We start from the raw sequence: 16264 nt of genomic DNA on the forward strand, positions 1-16264 counted from the left end.
TCCTCATCACTGGAGAAGAGCCCGGTGTATGCCTTTGACCATGGACCCTGGATTGGGTGAGTTAGGTTTACACAAGCGACTCCCATCTGATCTCCGTAACCTATCCCCTGGTTGCACATGCAGTTGCCTGAATGTGCAGATTTCCTCGCAATGTTTTTCCTCACCGAGTAAGAGCATCGGTTAGTATTGAAACTATTGTACATATCTTCGAAAATAGGCATTGATATATGCCCAAGGTGGGCCGAACCTGCGTCTTTTTGCGCGAACCGCATTTTTACCTTACCGATTCGACCATCATCGGTCCAATAGTGTAATACTTAGATAATTAAAACTTTTATTTTTAATGGTCCATTGAACCTTTCGTCAAATTGTGGTTTTATACTGATTTGTTTATCTCTCATATTCAAGTTCTTTGGTCCGCTGGCTAGGTAGGCCCCTAATGCATTTTATAAATTTCCGTGAGCAATAAAGAGTGCAAATACCTTGATGGATATAAAACCTTAGAGAATATGAAAGTACTAATATTATTACGAGGGTATGTTTCTCGAAACATTGAAGGAGTGAGAAAGGTAAAAATAAAAATAATATGTTAAGATTTATATTTAATTAAGATCAAAATATGAGAATTTTATCGTATTATAGGTATGTTTATAGAAAATATTTATAAAATGCTAAATTTTAATTAACTTACTGAATACTATTTGACCTATTGTAATTGACTAGGTATCATTTTTATTACATAATATTGACAATAAGCCTTTTCATGATTAAGATAAAATATATTTATTTCGTTGTCAGTTAATTATAAAACAATAACAAGGCCAATAATAGGTAAAGATATTGTTTATTTATCTAGAATCTTTCAATTACATTTTTTTACTAGTATTTGCGCGGGGCTCCTCCACTCTCGTAGGAAAAAAAGGAGCTTAATTTTTTCTAATGACTATTTCATCTGTGAACCAAATATAATCATTATTGGTTCAGTAGTTTTTTTTAAGATTCGTTACTAACATACAAAAATACAAATCATTTTTATTATTAGTGTAGTCCTTGTTTGGAAGTGGTGGCCCCGGATGCGCCAAGCGCAGCGTCTTTTGATCTTACTTAATTTTACTTACTAATAGATAATATTATAACACAATGAGATCAATTTTAATACTGTAATTGATATAATAGATATATAGTAATACAAGAGATCAATTGGCATCCTATAAGCTTACTTTGTTTTTGTCAGGAGGAATGGTGAAAATAAATATTTGTACCGTTTACTACTTTCCCGTGCCAGCCTTATCCCATTCAATGTTTCCTTTATAAAGTGAGCAAGTTATGTATTCCTACCTAAATAAAGAAGAAAAAAGGGAAGTAATTACCTAAATAAATGATTTTTACTAAAGTTCTTTTTCTTATTAATGCCTTTGTTTTGTAATCATCCGTATGTTCCAATGATTGTTTGTCCCAGAGAAACATACATACATAAAATCACGCCTCTATCCCAGAGAAAAGAGAAGAAAATTACAACGGAAACAATAATTAGATTTAAAATTACAAAAAGGTTATCTTGATCACCTTTAAGTGTTTTATTAAATAACAATCGCCGATAAATAAGTTTAATCAATTTAATTTAAATTATTACTTATCTGTTTAGAACAGATAAGTCACAATAAATTGATAAATTCGATCGAATCGAATTATGATTTATTATCGAAACGTTACACGCGCCAGTCTGTTCCTAATACCTCTTCGTAAGAAGGTATATCTTCTGTTCTATATTCGACCATTGGAAGCACACTAAAATATATTTTTATCGAAAAGTAGCACCTTGATAAAATAAAATATCTTTACCGTTTACTTTCAGCAATTAATAAATAAGATTATCTTTGGTATACTTTTCCCCATAGAATAAGTTGTATATACAAGTTGCCTAACCAAGTATAATTGCATTTAGTTCGTGAGAGTCCTTTGGTCGTTGGTCATTCAGATACTCCTTCGAGCTCGGAGCGGGTATCGGTGATTAGGGTTCAGCAGCCACTGGGTCTTGCTCTCCACGTTGTATTCGAGGCCTGTACACACCCCCAAGTACTTGTTGCAATAGTACCCAGGGGCACACTTTTGCCCATATATGTCGAAGTCCATTTTCTCTGTGCACTGCTCCCTTGGTCCCTGGAAATGGTATGAGATGATATTTTATTTGAATGATTTGTTTGAGACGGACGAAATTAGGAAGAACGGATAGGTACAATAGGCCCAAGATTGCAAAAGTTGAATGTAAGAGGCCTATGTCCAAGAATAGACAATGAACGGCTGAAGTTAAAGTTATTTCATTGGGTAACTTGAATACCAACGTCCGCGGCTGCAAGTAAAAAAATAAACGTCTCGTTATTATAGGTTTCGTATTCGGGATTCAAATTCGCCGGGATTCGAATCTAGGACCCACTGTGTCACAGACAAGCACACTGCCGCTGCGCCACAGAGGCAGTCAAAACCAGGTAGAACCATTTCAACAAGTCTTACTCTATAGCAATCCAGGCGGTTGTCGCAGACTGTGTTGACGTAAGTTCCCAATTGGCAGCGTTTGTACCTCTTGTCTCCTCTCACGATAGGACACACTTCGTTGCTGGGTAGCCACTCGCTGTTACCCGACCCGCCGCAAACAGGACATTCCACTATGTCCCTAGAAAACGGATTGCAAACATAAGATGAGATCTAAAATGGATATATGTTGTGTGATATCAGGCCGCGTAAAATTCGACGTATGGCGAATAGGACCGATCGTGATTGTGAATGTGTTAGACCAAATGCGGATACGACCAATAGGGCGGGCCCAAACGATTAAAGGTAGGTACTTACCTTTTGCTACACACGGCACACACTTTATATGTGCTTAGAACATTTTTAGGGTCTTACGGTTAGGAATCCTGAGGAAATTTACACATTAGGGCGACTGGATGTGTTACCCTGATCCAATTGGTCTTAATACCAGATAAGGTCCCCTCCCCTACGAAGGATTATGGTCAAAGGCGCACTCCACGTTCCTGTCCGAAGGGACGGAGGCTGTAAATAATGTCGACATTACCCGTCCTGTTCCTCCTGCGGTTCTTCTCTTTCTATGAGGTTGAGGCGGGACTCGTACCCGCCGCGGTAGTGGGCCAAGCAGGAGCCCACCAGCAGCAGCGCGTACACCACAGGATGCATTGTTCTTGGGAGTTCTAAATTCAAATTTATTTGCAATAATTTAGGTGCTAATCATATAAATTGGAATAATAGAAATATCTATGTGACTACAACAGTTTGGTTTAGTTTAAGTTATTTCTGTTCATTCCTTGTTGTACTTTCTATAACGCAAAAACCACTGAAAGGATTTGCATAAAACTTTGCAGTACTAAGCTTAGACATGAATAAGATCATCAACACAAACCATCCAACTAAACTTGGCCTTTTAACTCTGTGTACCTACCCCGTAAAGAAAAATTACATGATAATGTATTATTATTAAGGTACGAGTGGCTCGTATTAAGGTATTAATTTTTCTAAGGTTATTATTTAAGTTTAAATTGGTATTCAGACGATGCTAATCTTATTAGTGTTATTTCTCATATTAATAGTGTAAGAGTTTCTACGTATCTTATCTTATTTCTATGTTCTTAGCAAACGAAGTTATTATTATAATGCGATAAAATTATTCTCGAATTGTCTTCAAAAATTTTAAATAGATAATCATAAGAAACAATTTATTAGACAAAATGACGGCTAAAGAACTGTCCACACGAGAGACGAGACGGAAGGCGACATTTTATAAGGCTAAGTCACTGCCCTGCGATTCAGCCACTGAATAATAATGTAAAACGTACTTCCTTTTCGTAAAAAGGCGCTATGCTATATATGTACATATACCTAACAATGCTGAAACATATAAATTATCAATACGCATTAGAAAGTAAGACGCAATAAATAAATCATACGTTTCATACAAATGAAAATACAAAGAAATATACTTTATATGGAGTGTTAGCCATAGTTTTATTTTTAGTCTCGCTTATAAAAGTCTTCCTTATCAGTCTATCAAGACTTTAGGCTTTGTCTAGCCCGTAAGGGATAAAGACGTCATCATATGTATGTAAGTATAAAAGAGTTTCTTATCCCTGTTATTATTCATATTTTTATACTTGAGGTTCTTTGCAGCTCTACGGTAAAGACATTGTGTTGATCGGCATAGCATAAGTACGTACACACTTTAAAAGCTAGGTGTGCACGACGTTTCTAAAATAATACAATATCTCTTAGAACGTAACTAGGAATGTTGTAACAATAGTCGAAACATTCTAATTAGTTACCAAAATTAAAACAATGATTCCATACCAAAAGTCACTGACATGAAATTTATATTTAAAAATTAAACGTCACTACAACGCAAGGAAATAAAAAGCGGCACCAGTCTTGGTGTCAATCTTTTTAATCGCATAATATTGCTGCAATTGTGAGAGAGTTCATTCAGTATCGACTGCGACAAACGGCCATGGATGACAAAAATATTTTCAGTCGTTATTTATATTGTTTTTATATTGGCTGCGCACGCGCCGTCGCCGCCCGCCCAAGCGTTTGGGCGCTAAATGCGCATTCATAAGACAGACTTCGTCCAAATCGGAGGCATACCTGCTTTTCTTATAAACGAAAGTGATATATTTTTACGATTATTTTTGCGCGAGCGTGCAAAACAGTTATTACATTTTCGGGACAATTTTTTCGTGAAATATGGGAATGATTTCGCGAGTGCGCGGACGCATACGCAGTGATTCGTTCTCGAAGATTCAGACAATCCGATCGGAGGATAAAATCGCCAACATTGGTACGTGAAGCTTTATAACTGTATATTTTGTGTATGATTATATATGATTTTGTCAAAAGTTGGTCGAGTCTAGCTTTATGTCGTTTATATTTGCTACGTGATGACATTTTGTATTTATATTCTCGTTTAAAGATACATGTTCGTATAACTTTCACTATGATGGTGACAAATAATATCTACGATGAGGTAACAAAAACAAACTTACTGTAGCATTTATTATATTAATTTTAATATGTAAGTGAAACTGAAATTCATTATTATTTGTGTAAAGTCAAAACCAAAATCAAAACCAAATAATTATCTATTTCTAAAATTATGTTTTCGCCGGCTATGAATGGTTTTTCATTTATTTCATTAACAACATCAAATAAGTATTTTTCGAAATTATATTGGGTGTAGGTAAATACTGTATACGAGGCAAATAAGATGTGTAACCATAATCAATGGATTAGGTTCCTGTAAGTTTACCGTACCTATATACGGTACGGTGCTCAATCCAGACTCTTTTGAGGGGTGAGGAGTAGGTAATCGAGATGAACGTCAGTAGGATAGAATTTGTCACATGATTTCGTCATGTGGTGAAATGGGTGGGCAACGGTTACACATTCATTCATGATTTCTACTTACGTTGTCTAACAAAAACATATTTTTAGATATTGTTTTGCACAGTAACATTTTGTTTTGAACTAACTGTTTTGCTTCGTCTGGTTCTTAGATTTATGACTTTGTACGTGGGAGATTTGTTTATGAAACATGTATTTTTGGCGAATTATTGTGTGTCTCTTGTTGATTTTTGTAATTTTTATGGTATTTATTACCTTTTCGATTTTTTACCTTTTTTTAAACGGTTAACAGTAGGTAAAACGTATTCAAGTTTCTATAAGATTGAGTCGTCGTCCTCCTGTCGTTAGTTATAGTTGATCGAATTCGAGATTGTAATTGTAATAATAATCAAACTTAGTTTCTTCACTAAACCATCCAGCAAAACAAAGTTCATGACTTTGTTTACTCCGTTGGGGATGAACACTTGATAAATGTGCTTAAGTCAAAATATTGTAATTCAATAAACTACTTAGTTACTGTACTTACTATTCCTCACAGAAAGTTGACGATAAAGAGAAAGTAAGCTGTCTACGTAAAGCTACGAGTCTTGTAGTAAATCTTAGCATTCGCCTCTGAAGTATAGGGCAGGTACGTTTTTAATGGTTTCTTGAGTTGATGAGAACTCTTAAACAGTCTCACGGAAATATCTTATATGTAATTGAACTGTTTTTTACTTACAGTAAATTAGTTCTGCTTTTTGGATTTACGCAAAAAATAATTGATAGATAGACATTTATTAATGAAAATACCAAGCCGGTGTGATCTTATTTTTTAATCAGTAGAAACTTTTTTAATTCGACTATTAATCCAGTGGGAATAACTCTAGATATATACATCTTTTGTGATTTTAAAATTATTAAGTTTAATCGATCCATGTCGTAGATATATTAGTCAATTTATCTCTTGTATATATTGATTTATTTATAACTAGCTGTTGCCCGCGACTTCGTCCGCGTAAAGTTCGAGTTGAATCTTAATCATACAGTCAGATACAGACAGACAGACAAAAAATGTAAAAAAAAATTATCTATCCGTTTCAGTCAAAATATTAAATATACAGACAAAATATTTTTACCGTTTTATTATATGTAGTATTTTGATTTTCGGTTTACATACATACATACATAAAATCACGCCTCTTTCCCGGAGGGGTAGGCAGAGACTACCTCTTTCCACTTGCCACGATCTCTGCATATTTCCTTCGCTTCATCCACATTCATAACTCCTCTCTTTGATTTTCGGTTTTTTTTAAATAAAATACTCAAACAACACATAAAAAATGTTTTTAATAAAAAAAAACACCTTGTTTTTTTTGGGATTCGAACTTGAACCGTCAACTTCACAGTCTCACGCGCTAACTATTGGACCATCGAAGCCGTTGCGGTGGTGTCGAAATTACAGTTGACTACATACATATGGTCACGTCTATATCCTTGCGGGGTAGACAGAGCCAACAGGCTTGAAAAGACTGAATGGCCTCGTTCAGCTATTTGGCTTAATGATAGAATTGAGATTGAAAACAGGTTGACTAAGCAGATATACATGGAGGGTGTGGAGGGAAAGGTCGGAGTGGGAAGACCTAGACGAACATATCTTGATCAAATTAAGGACGTCCTGGTAAAGGGTCAGGTCAAAAGTACCCGAAACCGCCGAGCTTGCATGAAGAGAGTTATGAATGTGGATGAAGCGAAGGAAATATGCAGAGATCGTGGCAAGTGGAAAGAGGTAGTCTCTGCCTACCCCTCCGGGAAAGAGGCGTGATTTTATGTATGTATAGAATTGAGATCCAAATAGTGATAGGTTGCTCGCCCATCGCTTAAAAACGAATCCCAAGTTTATAAGCATATCCCTTAGTCGCCTTTCACTTATATTTATATGTTATAGGTATAATGTTGTCGTATAATGATAAATGACCTTGAATTTTAAATTTCGTAACTTATTTGCAGGCAAACTCATGCCTTGAGTTCATTCAAATGTCGATAACTTTTTTTTTAGTGAACCGATTTTGATGAAACAAACTTTAAATGTTCTTCTGAGTTAAAACAAAGCAATTGGTGAAAGTTTGAAGTAAATCGGTTCAGTACTTTCGGAGATAATCGAGATCATACATACAGACAGACAAGAAATTAAAAAAAAATATTTTTGCTTTCTATTATTCATTCTAAGTGTCCCTCTATCCATTTCAGTCAAAATCACTAAATGTACAGACAAAATATTTTTACTATTTTATTATATGTATATATGTATATATTAAAAGCACACCGTGAAAGCTTCTTGCTGCTCAAAAATTACGAACCAGGTAATATTTGAACAAGTCTAGGTACTTGTTCAAATATTACCTGGTTGCTAGGTATATGTTGGATAATTGATTTCTGTTTCTTTTTGTTCTTCAGTTTTATTGTATGTGTATTGATGATTAGGTATTAATTATTTAAAAATTAAGAAAAAGAAGGTATGTTTATACATATGAATTGACATTAACATTATTGAAGTTATGAATGTGGATGAAGCAAAGGAAGTATGCAGGGATCGTGGCAAGTGGAAAGAGGTAGTCTCTGCCTACCCCTCCGGGAAAGAGGCGTGATTTTATGTATGTATGTATGTATGTTTATACATATATGTCTATCACACCTACTCTACTCTACACCAGGCGGATTTTAACTACCTGCCTGAAGAAAATCACTAGTTTATGTTAATTTTGTCATATTCTTCATATATAAGCGATGGACTAGCAACGTGTCACAATCTCTGAATCTTATTTAACATCTTCGTGAGTAATGGCTATAAATGACATTGTTACTTGATGTGTTTTCTTGTTATAAAAAAGCGAAAGAGCCTAGCGTTCTAATGATGTAGCTTTTCGACTGGTTACGTCCTCCGAACCTCCGTCCGACGAAATAAATATTCTTCTTGTACAAAATTTACATTTAAATTATACAGCCAAGTAGCTGAACGTGGCCATTCAGTCTTTTCAAGACTGTTGGCTCTGTCTACCCCGCAAGGGACATAGACGTGACCACATGTATGTATGTACATATGTATGTATGTTGTACAAAATTTTTCCTTAGTCTATGTTTTTGTTGTATTTTCCCTTGATGTAAATAAATAAATTAAAAATGCCACGGATTGTGAGCGTAAGAGATGATTAAATGAAATATTAAAGTAATGAAATGGTTATTTTTGCCAAAATTATGTTGTTTTTTTCTTCATTCTCGAGTGTTTTCAGTTGCAATTTCATTAGTTATACTTGGGACTTAATAATAAAATGTGGAAGTGTAAACCAAACACAAAGTGTTGGTTTGTCCGTCTTTCACGTCTAAACAACTGAACCGATCTCCACGAAATGTTGCATACGGTCATGTGAGAAGTACGGAGAAAGGCATTACAGTATATTTTCACGCGGGCGCAGTGTCGAAAGCAGTATGCTGTACTTTTTTTGTTAATATTTTCCATAATTAAATTTTCAGTATGGCTGCTGTCGTTAGTCCTGCTGCTGCCGTACTGGGCGCCGCGGGGGCTCCTGGTGGCGTTGGGAGGCGCCTGGCTCATGGCGGCATACACCTGTTTAGTGGTTCCTGTGCTCATCTCCGCCAACTACAAGTACCCTGCAAGGTGGTACCCGGCGGTTGCTAAGCTTGCACAAGGTAAGCTGATAATAAATGATGCATATTATGGGACTTTCCTTTTTAATATACGTAAATACATACATAAAATCACGTCTCTGTTTCTTACGAGGTGAACAGATGACAATTCCGATAAGATTGAAAGGCCACGTGCCACCGTGTATAGCTTAATGATGGAATTGAGATTCAAATAGTGACACGTCTATCGTCTAAAAGAAGAATCCAAAATTTGTTAGCCTTTCTTTTTTTTACAATCTGCATGGGAAGAAAATATTAAAATTGCACAAAAAATATGTAATAATTTTGCGCTACGAGTTGCTGTATTGAATTTAAACTACACATACATTAAGAGTTTATTTCTTACGAGCTAGACAGAATCAATAGTTATCGGAGCAACTGAAACGGCACCCCGAATTGGCAGCATACAACGGTTACAGAAAGCGAGAGGAGACAATTGAACAATACATATCCAACTCAAATAATTAGGTCAAACACGTTTATTTAGCCGATGAGAGCGTACGCTTGCTATTTTTTAAAGGCAATGTGTTCTTAAGACTTTTTAAAATGATATTGATAGTCCTTCTAGTATTTTGCGTGGAAAAGACAAACATCCTATTTTGGATGCAACGATCCTCCGATCTTTTTCCGTTTTAATGTCAATAAATACATTTTTTAGATGTCTCGCGTCCTTGTCTGTTCATATAAGTGTGTCATGGTCTAACGAAACCGCAAATTGAGTTTAATTCGCAGAAATAATTTTTCATCTGACGCATCGTCTGCTCTACCTACATAAATGCATTAAATGATCTGAAATGTTTGACTTTGGCGAGATAGAGGAACGAAGATCAAACTGTGATCTCCGATATGCCTACAGTTTGATAATAAACAAATTGATGGCAAGCAAGACTTGGCATCAATAGTGGGTGTGCCGGTCTCCTGACCTATGTTCCTCCTACGCTGTTTGCGTCGCTGCCGTCATGCTAACACTATAGAACTCGTAGGTAAACAAAGAAGTTGTAAAAATAAAACAAGACCTGTTGTTTTGCTTAAAACGTGAAGATATGTGATTTTGATAACTCCCATGGTTTTTCTTGATACTTCATAATTTTATAAAGATATTATTAGTTCTTAAATTTGCAGTGGTTTTGGACTTAATAATAACTTAGCAATTAAAGAATAAACTTTATTGCATATTAAGTGTAGGTAGAGTTAAATATCCTAAGGAGGAAGACTAAAATCGTCTCCATCGGTCATCGCCACCGCGGCGCTTCACGATCAGAAATGTACAAAATATTTTGGTGATAAATAACCTAATTTTATCACCCTGAATCACTGAATATTTGGCGTCTTGAACATTTCTTTACGTCGTCGGGCAATGCAGAGCGATCGAATAGGTCGAGAAACTCTACTCTGTGTCGCAGATACCTATGTGAATTATTGGCGCTTACACAACACATGTCCAAAATGGCATACATCTGATTGCCATTTCTCGTGCCGTTTACTCGTGCACTTACATAAATCAATTATAATAAGTATAACGCAACCTATTAGAAAGTTAAAATGTTTTCACAACAATATGTAATGCAGTCTACAGATTTGACAAGATAGACGATTCCTAATCAGGCAAGAACAGTACAAAGAAATGTTGAGTTTGTACGATGTATTTATTTATAAGTATACACAAAGATGTATACTATTTGTGTGGAAGAGTCAGGTCATTGTCGAGAGATCTGAATGGGCCGGCGGAAGCTGGCCGCCGTCCAGGGCGCGTGCGTCAAACCTCACCACTTTTACTTGTATTTTCGCGCGGCACCACCACATGGCCATTCCGCGAACTCACACGCCTCCCGAATATTTTTAGTTGTGAATATGATAGTCTTAAAAAATATGGTTTTATGATACGTAATTCATGAGCATTTACATCTCAGACGTTGAAATACAGAATATAAAATGTGAAATTAAAACGAAATACTGGCAGTAATAACTATTTTGTAGCTTTCCACGGTGTTCTAACCTACCGAATTTTAATAGTTCTGTCTACACATTTACATAAATAAATATATTTAGGTCTCTAAACTGATATTTGATAAACTAGCCGTGTGGTTCCCGGCACCAATAAAGAAAATAATAGTATCACTCCATCTCGTTCCCATGGATGTCGTAAAAGGCGACTAAGGGATAGGCTTATACACTTGGGATTCTTCTTTTAGGCGATGGGCTAGCAACCTGTCACTATTCGAATCTCAATTCTATCATTAAACCAAACAGTTAAACGTGGCCTATCAGTCTTTTCCAGATTGCGGGCTCTGTCTACCCCGCAAGGAATCTTTGAGTTGATAATATGTATGTAAAATTATGAGTTGTATGTGAAATTAGAAATAAATTAAAACTCGAAGTAATAAACTTATAAAATTCAACTCTCAAACTGTAAAAATGTTTATTCCAAAGTTGTGCCCGCTGCGCAGCTACGAAACGCTCAAAATATTGACTTGTTTGTTTACAACTAGAAAACAAGATGTTTTCAACATCGATATTTCAATGACGTGAGGTGGTCTAGATAATAATACGCATTAGAGAGATTGAATTTGTCATGGTCTTAGAATAGAAAATTTGTTTGATTTGTTACAATCACAAACTATAGTGTTAAATAAAAATAGGATTAAATAAGTATCTTACATACCTACATGAATATAATCACGTCTTTGTCAAGACTGAAAGGCCACGTTCAGCAATGATGTAATCGAGATTCAAATACTGACAAGACCATCGACTTCAAGAAGAATCTCAAGTTTATTAGCCTAACCCTTAGTCGCCTTGTACTACATCCATGGAAAGATATCGAGTGGTCCTATTTTAAAGTGTAAATAGGTATTACAGAATCGGGAATAATTATAGCTTATCTACCAAGTTTGACTATGTTATGTTAACTCTTCCAACAATATCTTTATGACTAAAGAAAAACATACGTTAAAAGCGATTTATCTATCCTTTATATAAAATTAAAGTTAATAAGTATAAAATAGAGCTTACCAGTAATATTTCAAGATGGTATTGTTTGAAAAGATGGGTTGATCTGAACTGAAGTCGCTTAAGATTGAGAATCCTTTTATACTTACTTCAAGAATATCTACTGGTTCTCATGAAAAAAGTGAAAGGGTTAATGCAACATGGTTTATTAACCACCTAATATGTAAATGAAAAATATACTAATAATTCATCAAATATTTCAGAAGATACATAAATATATACATAAATAATAATTAAACGAGCAAACGAAGAAAGGATTCCTCTTAAATAGGTTACACGAAATAAAAATGATGGATAAAAGAGATTAATTATAGCTTACCCTAATGTGCTAAGGCAACAGACCTTGTGCCCGTCACTAGTATAAGTTTACACATGAAAACATACACACACATAAACCTTATGGGGTAGACAGAGCTAACATTCTGGAAAAGACTAAAAGTCCACGCACAGCTGTATGGCACAATGATAGAATTGAGAGTTATGTAGTGTAGTGTTATGTTACTAGCCCATTCCAAAGTTTATTAGCATTTCTCTTAATTTAATGATATAATTATATTAATTATACTAATGTATTCCTTTGTAAAATAATGGATTTGTCCATTCAAGTAGGTAGCAAAATATAACTTTTTACTTACTTATACTTCGATATATTAATTTTTTGTAACCTACAATGCTTTCTTTCGATAAAAATTTACTCTTTTAGTATTAAACCTAAATTCTAATAAACCTATAGAGTAAAAGAATAGATTTATTTTCAAGGTTTCAATTATTGACGTCAACATAACTTAAGTCTAATACTGGATTACAGTGCATTTCAATAAAAAGAAAATATTATTTGATTATGAAAGATTTAACCTGTCCGCTTTATCTCGCTTAACACATCCACATTTTTTGCTCTTTTTCGAAAGTTAGAAAAATATTATGCAAATCAAGTAGGAATGCTTCGAAGTGGACAACAGATTGTGACAGGAATCAACGCCCACGTCTCATAATATAATAAAAAAATATTAAATTTCATATTTTATTCCATGTGGTTCTAGAAACCAAACCAAAAAGAATAGGACCACTCCATCTTTCTTTCTCTTTCTATTGGATGTCGTTAAAGGCGACTAAATTATAGGCTTATAAACTTGGGATTCTTCTATATATAACTTGGAATTTATCTATAATATCTTTATGAATATTTTCGTTCTTTTCGAGATTGTTAGCTCTGTCTACCCCATAAAGGATAAAGAAGGGATTAATAATAATATGACGTATGTAAAAATATTGTATTGTTATAAAATCTTCGTTTGAAAAACTCGTTTACTGTTAATTTTGCTACGACTACGACCATGCTACGAACGGCTACGATTGTGCCACGAAAGATCTAACCGCGCTACGATTTTGCTACGACTGTGCTACACCTGCAACCCCTACAAGCCCTACGATGCTACGACGTAGCATTACTTTCTTCTTTGCTTACATTTACGAGTATCTTATATAATATACCGAGTAAAATACCTAATTACGAAACAGCGAATTTTATTAACCCTTTCAAAAGATCTGAGCTGATTGAAGAAAGAGTGATCAGTTTGCATTGGGGAAAAATGAGAAATTATAAGGCAGGAAATAGAAAAGAGTTAAAAAGAAATATTTTTTTAATGAATCTATTATTTTATAGTTTAAGTTTCCATCTACAATTTTTAAGAAATTCAAATTACTGTCAGTCAATACGTCGATACTATAGACCTAACGATAATGTTGTTTCAGAAGCGGCACGCCGTTTGCGCGCACCCTTCGTGCGGGTGTTGGGGGTCCTAAAGGCGATATACGCGCCCCTGGACCGCGCAGAAGTGATGTTCTTGCAACTGAACAACTTATCAACGATGATAAGTCAGGTGAGGATCGCACTAATAAACATTTTCTATTTTCGTGTGTTTTAAATTTTTTTTATGTTTTTGGATTTAGTTACATTTTGACCTATCTGAAGATAAACCAGGAATGCACTTTTGACTATTATCCTGGATTGGGTATGTCAGATTTTTATCAAAAGTGACATCAACAAAAATTATATAACAAATAGCCCATGATAAAAAGAATTTTGATTCATGGTTTGTTCAGTTATGTCAATATGACAAGCTAGCCGTTACCTGTTAAGCGTTGTCATATTCATCGAGATAAACTATTTGCATCACTGCGTTAAATTTCTTTGTATTTAATAATTAAGATTATATCTGTATCTTTATTAATATAAATAAAATTATTTCTCCAGTTGCTGATCTTCACCGCGTGCGACCGACTGTTGGTGTCGCAGGGGCAAGGCAGGCTCACGTCGCTGTACTCGCTCATGTTCTACAATGTCATCACCTACTCCGTCAGCTACGTGCGAGAGATATGCACCAAGGAGGACTGGTCTCCCTACGTCAATGTCACCCGCCATTCCCGCGTCAAACACCTCGCCATGTCCGCCACCAAGATAGTTCTCGAGTGGACCAAAGCAGTCACCTTCATAGTCACCATCACATTCATACTCCTCACACTTGGTTTAGAACAGGGTTTGGAGCATTACCGCCCCAACTTCTTGTACACCCTCATCACTGGAGTGTATTACTTACTTACCGAAAGGACTTTCTTAGAGCTGTGGCCCATTGGCATTTCAGCGTTAAAACTGGAGAGGTTAGAGGGAATGGAAGTGTTGTATTTCGGGGTGTGGGCGCGGGGTTTGACTACAGCTATTGCGATCCCATTGGTCCCAGCTCTGGCGTGGTACGAGCGCTGGAGACTGGCTGCGTGTGTTCTGTACGTGTGCGTGTTTGTTCATGGCCGACATCGCCTCGGGGAAGCGTTGGCTAAGTTGAACGAGGCGAGAGGATCCTTAGCGAGATTCCGAAGGGCAACGTCGGAGGAACTGTCAACATTAGAAGACGTGTGCGCAGTTTGCTTAGGAAACATGCGGTCCGCCCGCGTCACACCCTGCGCGCATTTCTTCCACGCTGATTGCCTCAGGAAGTGTTTGGCAGCGTCTGACAGGTGTCCCATCTGTGTCAGACCCTACGTTTTTTGCTGATTATTAGTTAAGACTACCACCGGATAAGACTGCTTCGAATGGACTCCACGGCTTGAGGGTCAAGCCACATGGAGTATGAATTCGGTTCAAGGGTTGAATGGTTACGAGATTGTTAAGGATTGTGATAGAATAAATATTTTAGTTAATCTAAATAACTTATAAATTTGTATTAATCATATCTAAAAAAATAATTAAGTATTCAAAGCTTGAATCGCTTCAAAGTAATTAAGGTAATTATTTATTGCTTCCCTGTCGTACATAGAGGGAAGTTATCCCATTATTTTTATCGTTGCCCGGTCTATAATTGCTTTTTGATGAAATGCATCATTTTTTCATATTTTTTTTAAACTGTGCCCCATTATCATTCCATAATTAATACTCGTACTTAATAAACTTAAAAATATAATTTAGCTACGAAATTGAAATCAGATATTTTAAAAACGTACTAAGATATCTTTTTATAGATAGAAAAAATAATCCAGGAAACCAAACAACTCTTCCAAGCACAAACTTACTGCTTCTACAATTATGATCTCGGAGCTAATGACGTTGTGACTATATGTATATGTATGTGATTACTACATACATCCATTTCTTTTAGTACATTTCTTACAAGGATTATTTTATTATCAAAATACCTCTCATTTCCTTAACAAATATTGCTTGTAAAATCTTTATTGATTGTACCTACCTAATTATACCTAGTTACAAATTATAATTTAATGCGTATCTATAAACTTTGTATAGATTATATTGGCCACTTATGTTATTAAGCTTTATCGTTTACTGAAACGAATTTATTACCTATTTGCATAAAATTGTGACATTTAAGTTAATTGCTTGTTCTACTTATCTTTTAGAAGAATAAAGTTATCTAACCTGTTCCTTGTATTTTTACAAATTTTACGTGCTATGTTGACTATATAGAACATTTTATTAAGTAAATTCCTACAGTAAATAGAGAATATTACCTACATGTTTTTATTACACAAACCCATTTTGTCACTGGGTCCAACGTAAATGTAAGTGATATTTTACGAAGAAAATAAAGTTTTTTTACCCATATATTTTTCGATACTTTTAATTAAGGATTGCAATTTCTTCCGTTCTAGCTACCCT

The 16264-nt window shown here is 35.3% G+C and overlaps 2 protein-coding genes across 3 annotated transcripts; one reads left to right on the plus strand and one right to left on the minus strand.

Annotated features, from left to right (window-relative positions):
* Nucleotides 1–1974: 1974 nt before the first annotated feature.
* On the minus strand, nt 1975–3192 carry LOC106136143 (uncharacterized). The gene is made up of 3 exons (XM_013336603.1): nt 3074–3192; nt 2512–2671; nt 1975–2160 (listed from the first exon to the last, which is right to left on the minus strand). The coding sequence occupies exons 1-3, from the start codon at nt 3190–3192 to the stop codon at nt 1975–1977; spliced, it is 465 nt and encodes a 154-aa protein (XP_013192057.1).
* On the plus strand, nt 2467–16198 carry LOC106136198 (uncharacterized). Of its 2 annotated transcripts, none has more exons than XM_060949385.1 (4): nt 2467–2486; nt 8914–9090; nt 13849–13976; nt 14351–16198. In XM_060949385.1, exons 2-4 carry the CDS (start codon nt 8994–8996, stop codon nt 15143–15145), a joined length of 1020 nt encoding a protein of 339 aa, XP_060805368.1. In that variant the 5' UTR covers nt 2467–2486; nt 8914–8993; the 3' UTR covers nt 15146–16198. The 2 variants fall into 2 exon arrangements, with proteins under 2 accessions (XP_060805368.1, XP_013192122.1); XM_013336668.2 differs by lacking the exon at nt 2467–2486 and adding an exon at nt 4593–4843.
* Nucleotides 16199–16264: the final 66 nt, after the last annotated feature.

This window comes from Amyelois transitella, chromosome 18 (genome assembly GCF_032362555.1).
Source record: "Amyelois transitella isolate CPQ chromosome 18, ilAmyTran1.1, whole genome shotgun sequence".
Taxonomy (NCBI): domain Eukaryota; kingdom Metazoa; phylum Arthropoda; class Insecta; order Lepidoptera; family Pyralidae; genus Amyelois; species Amyelois transitella.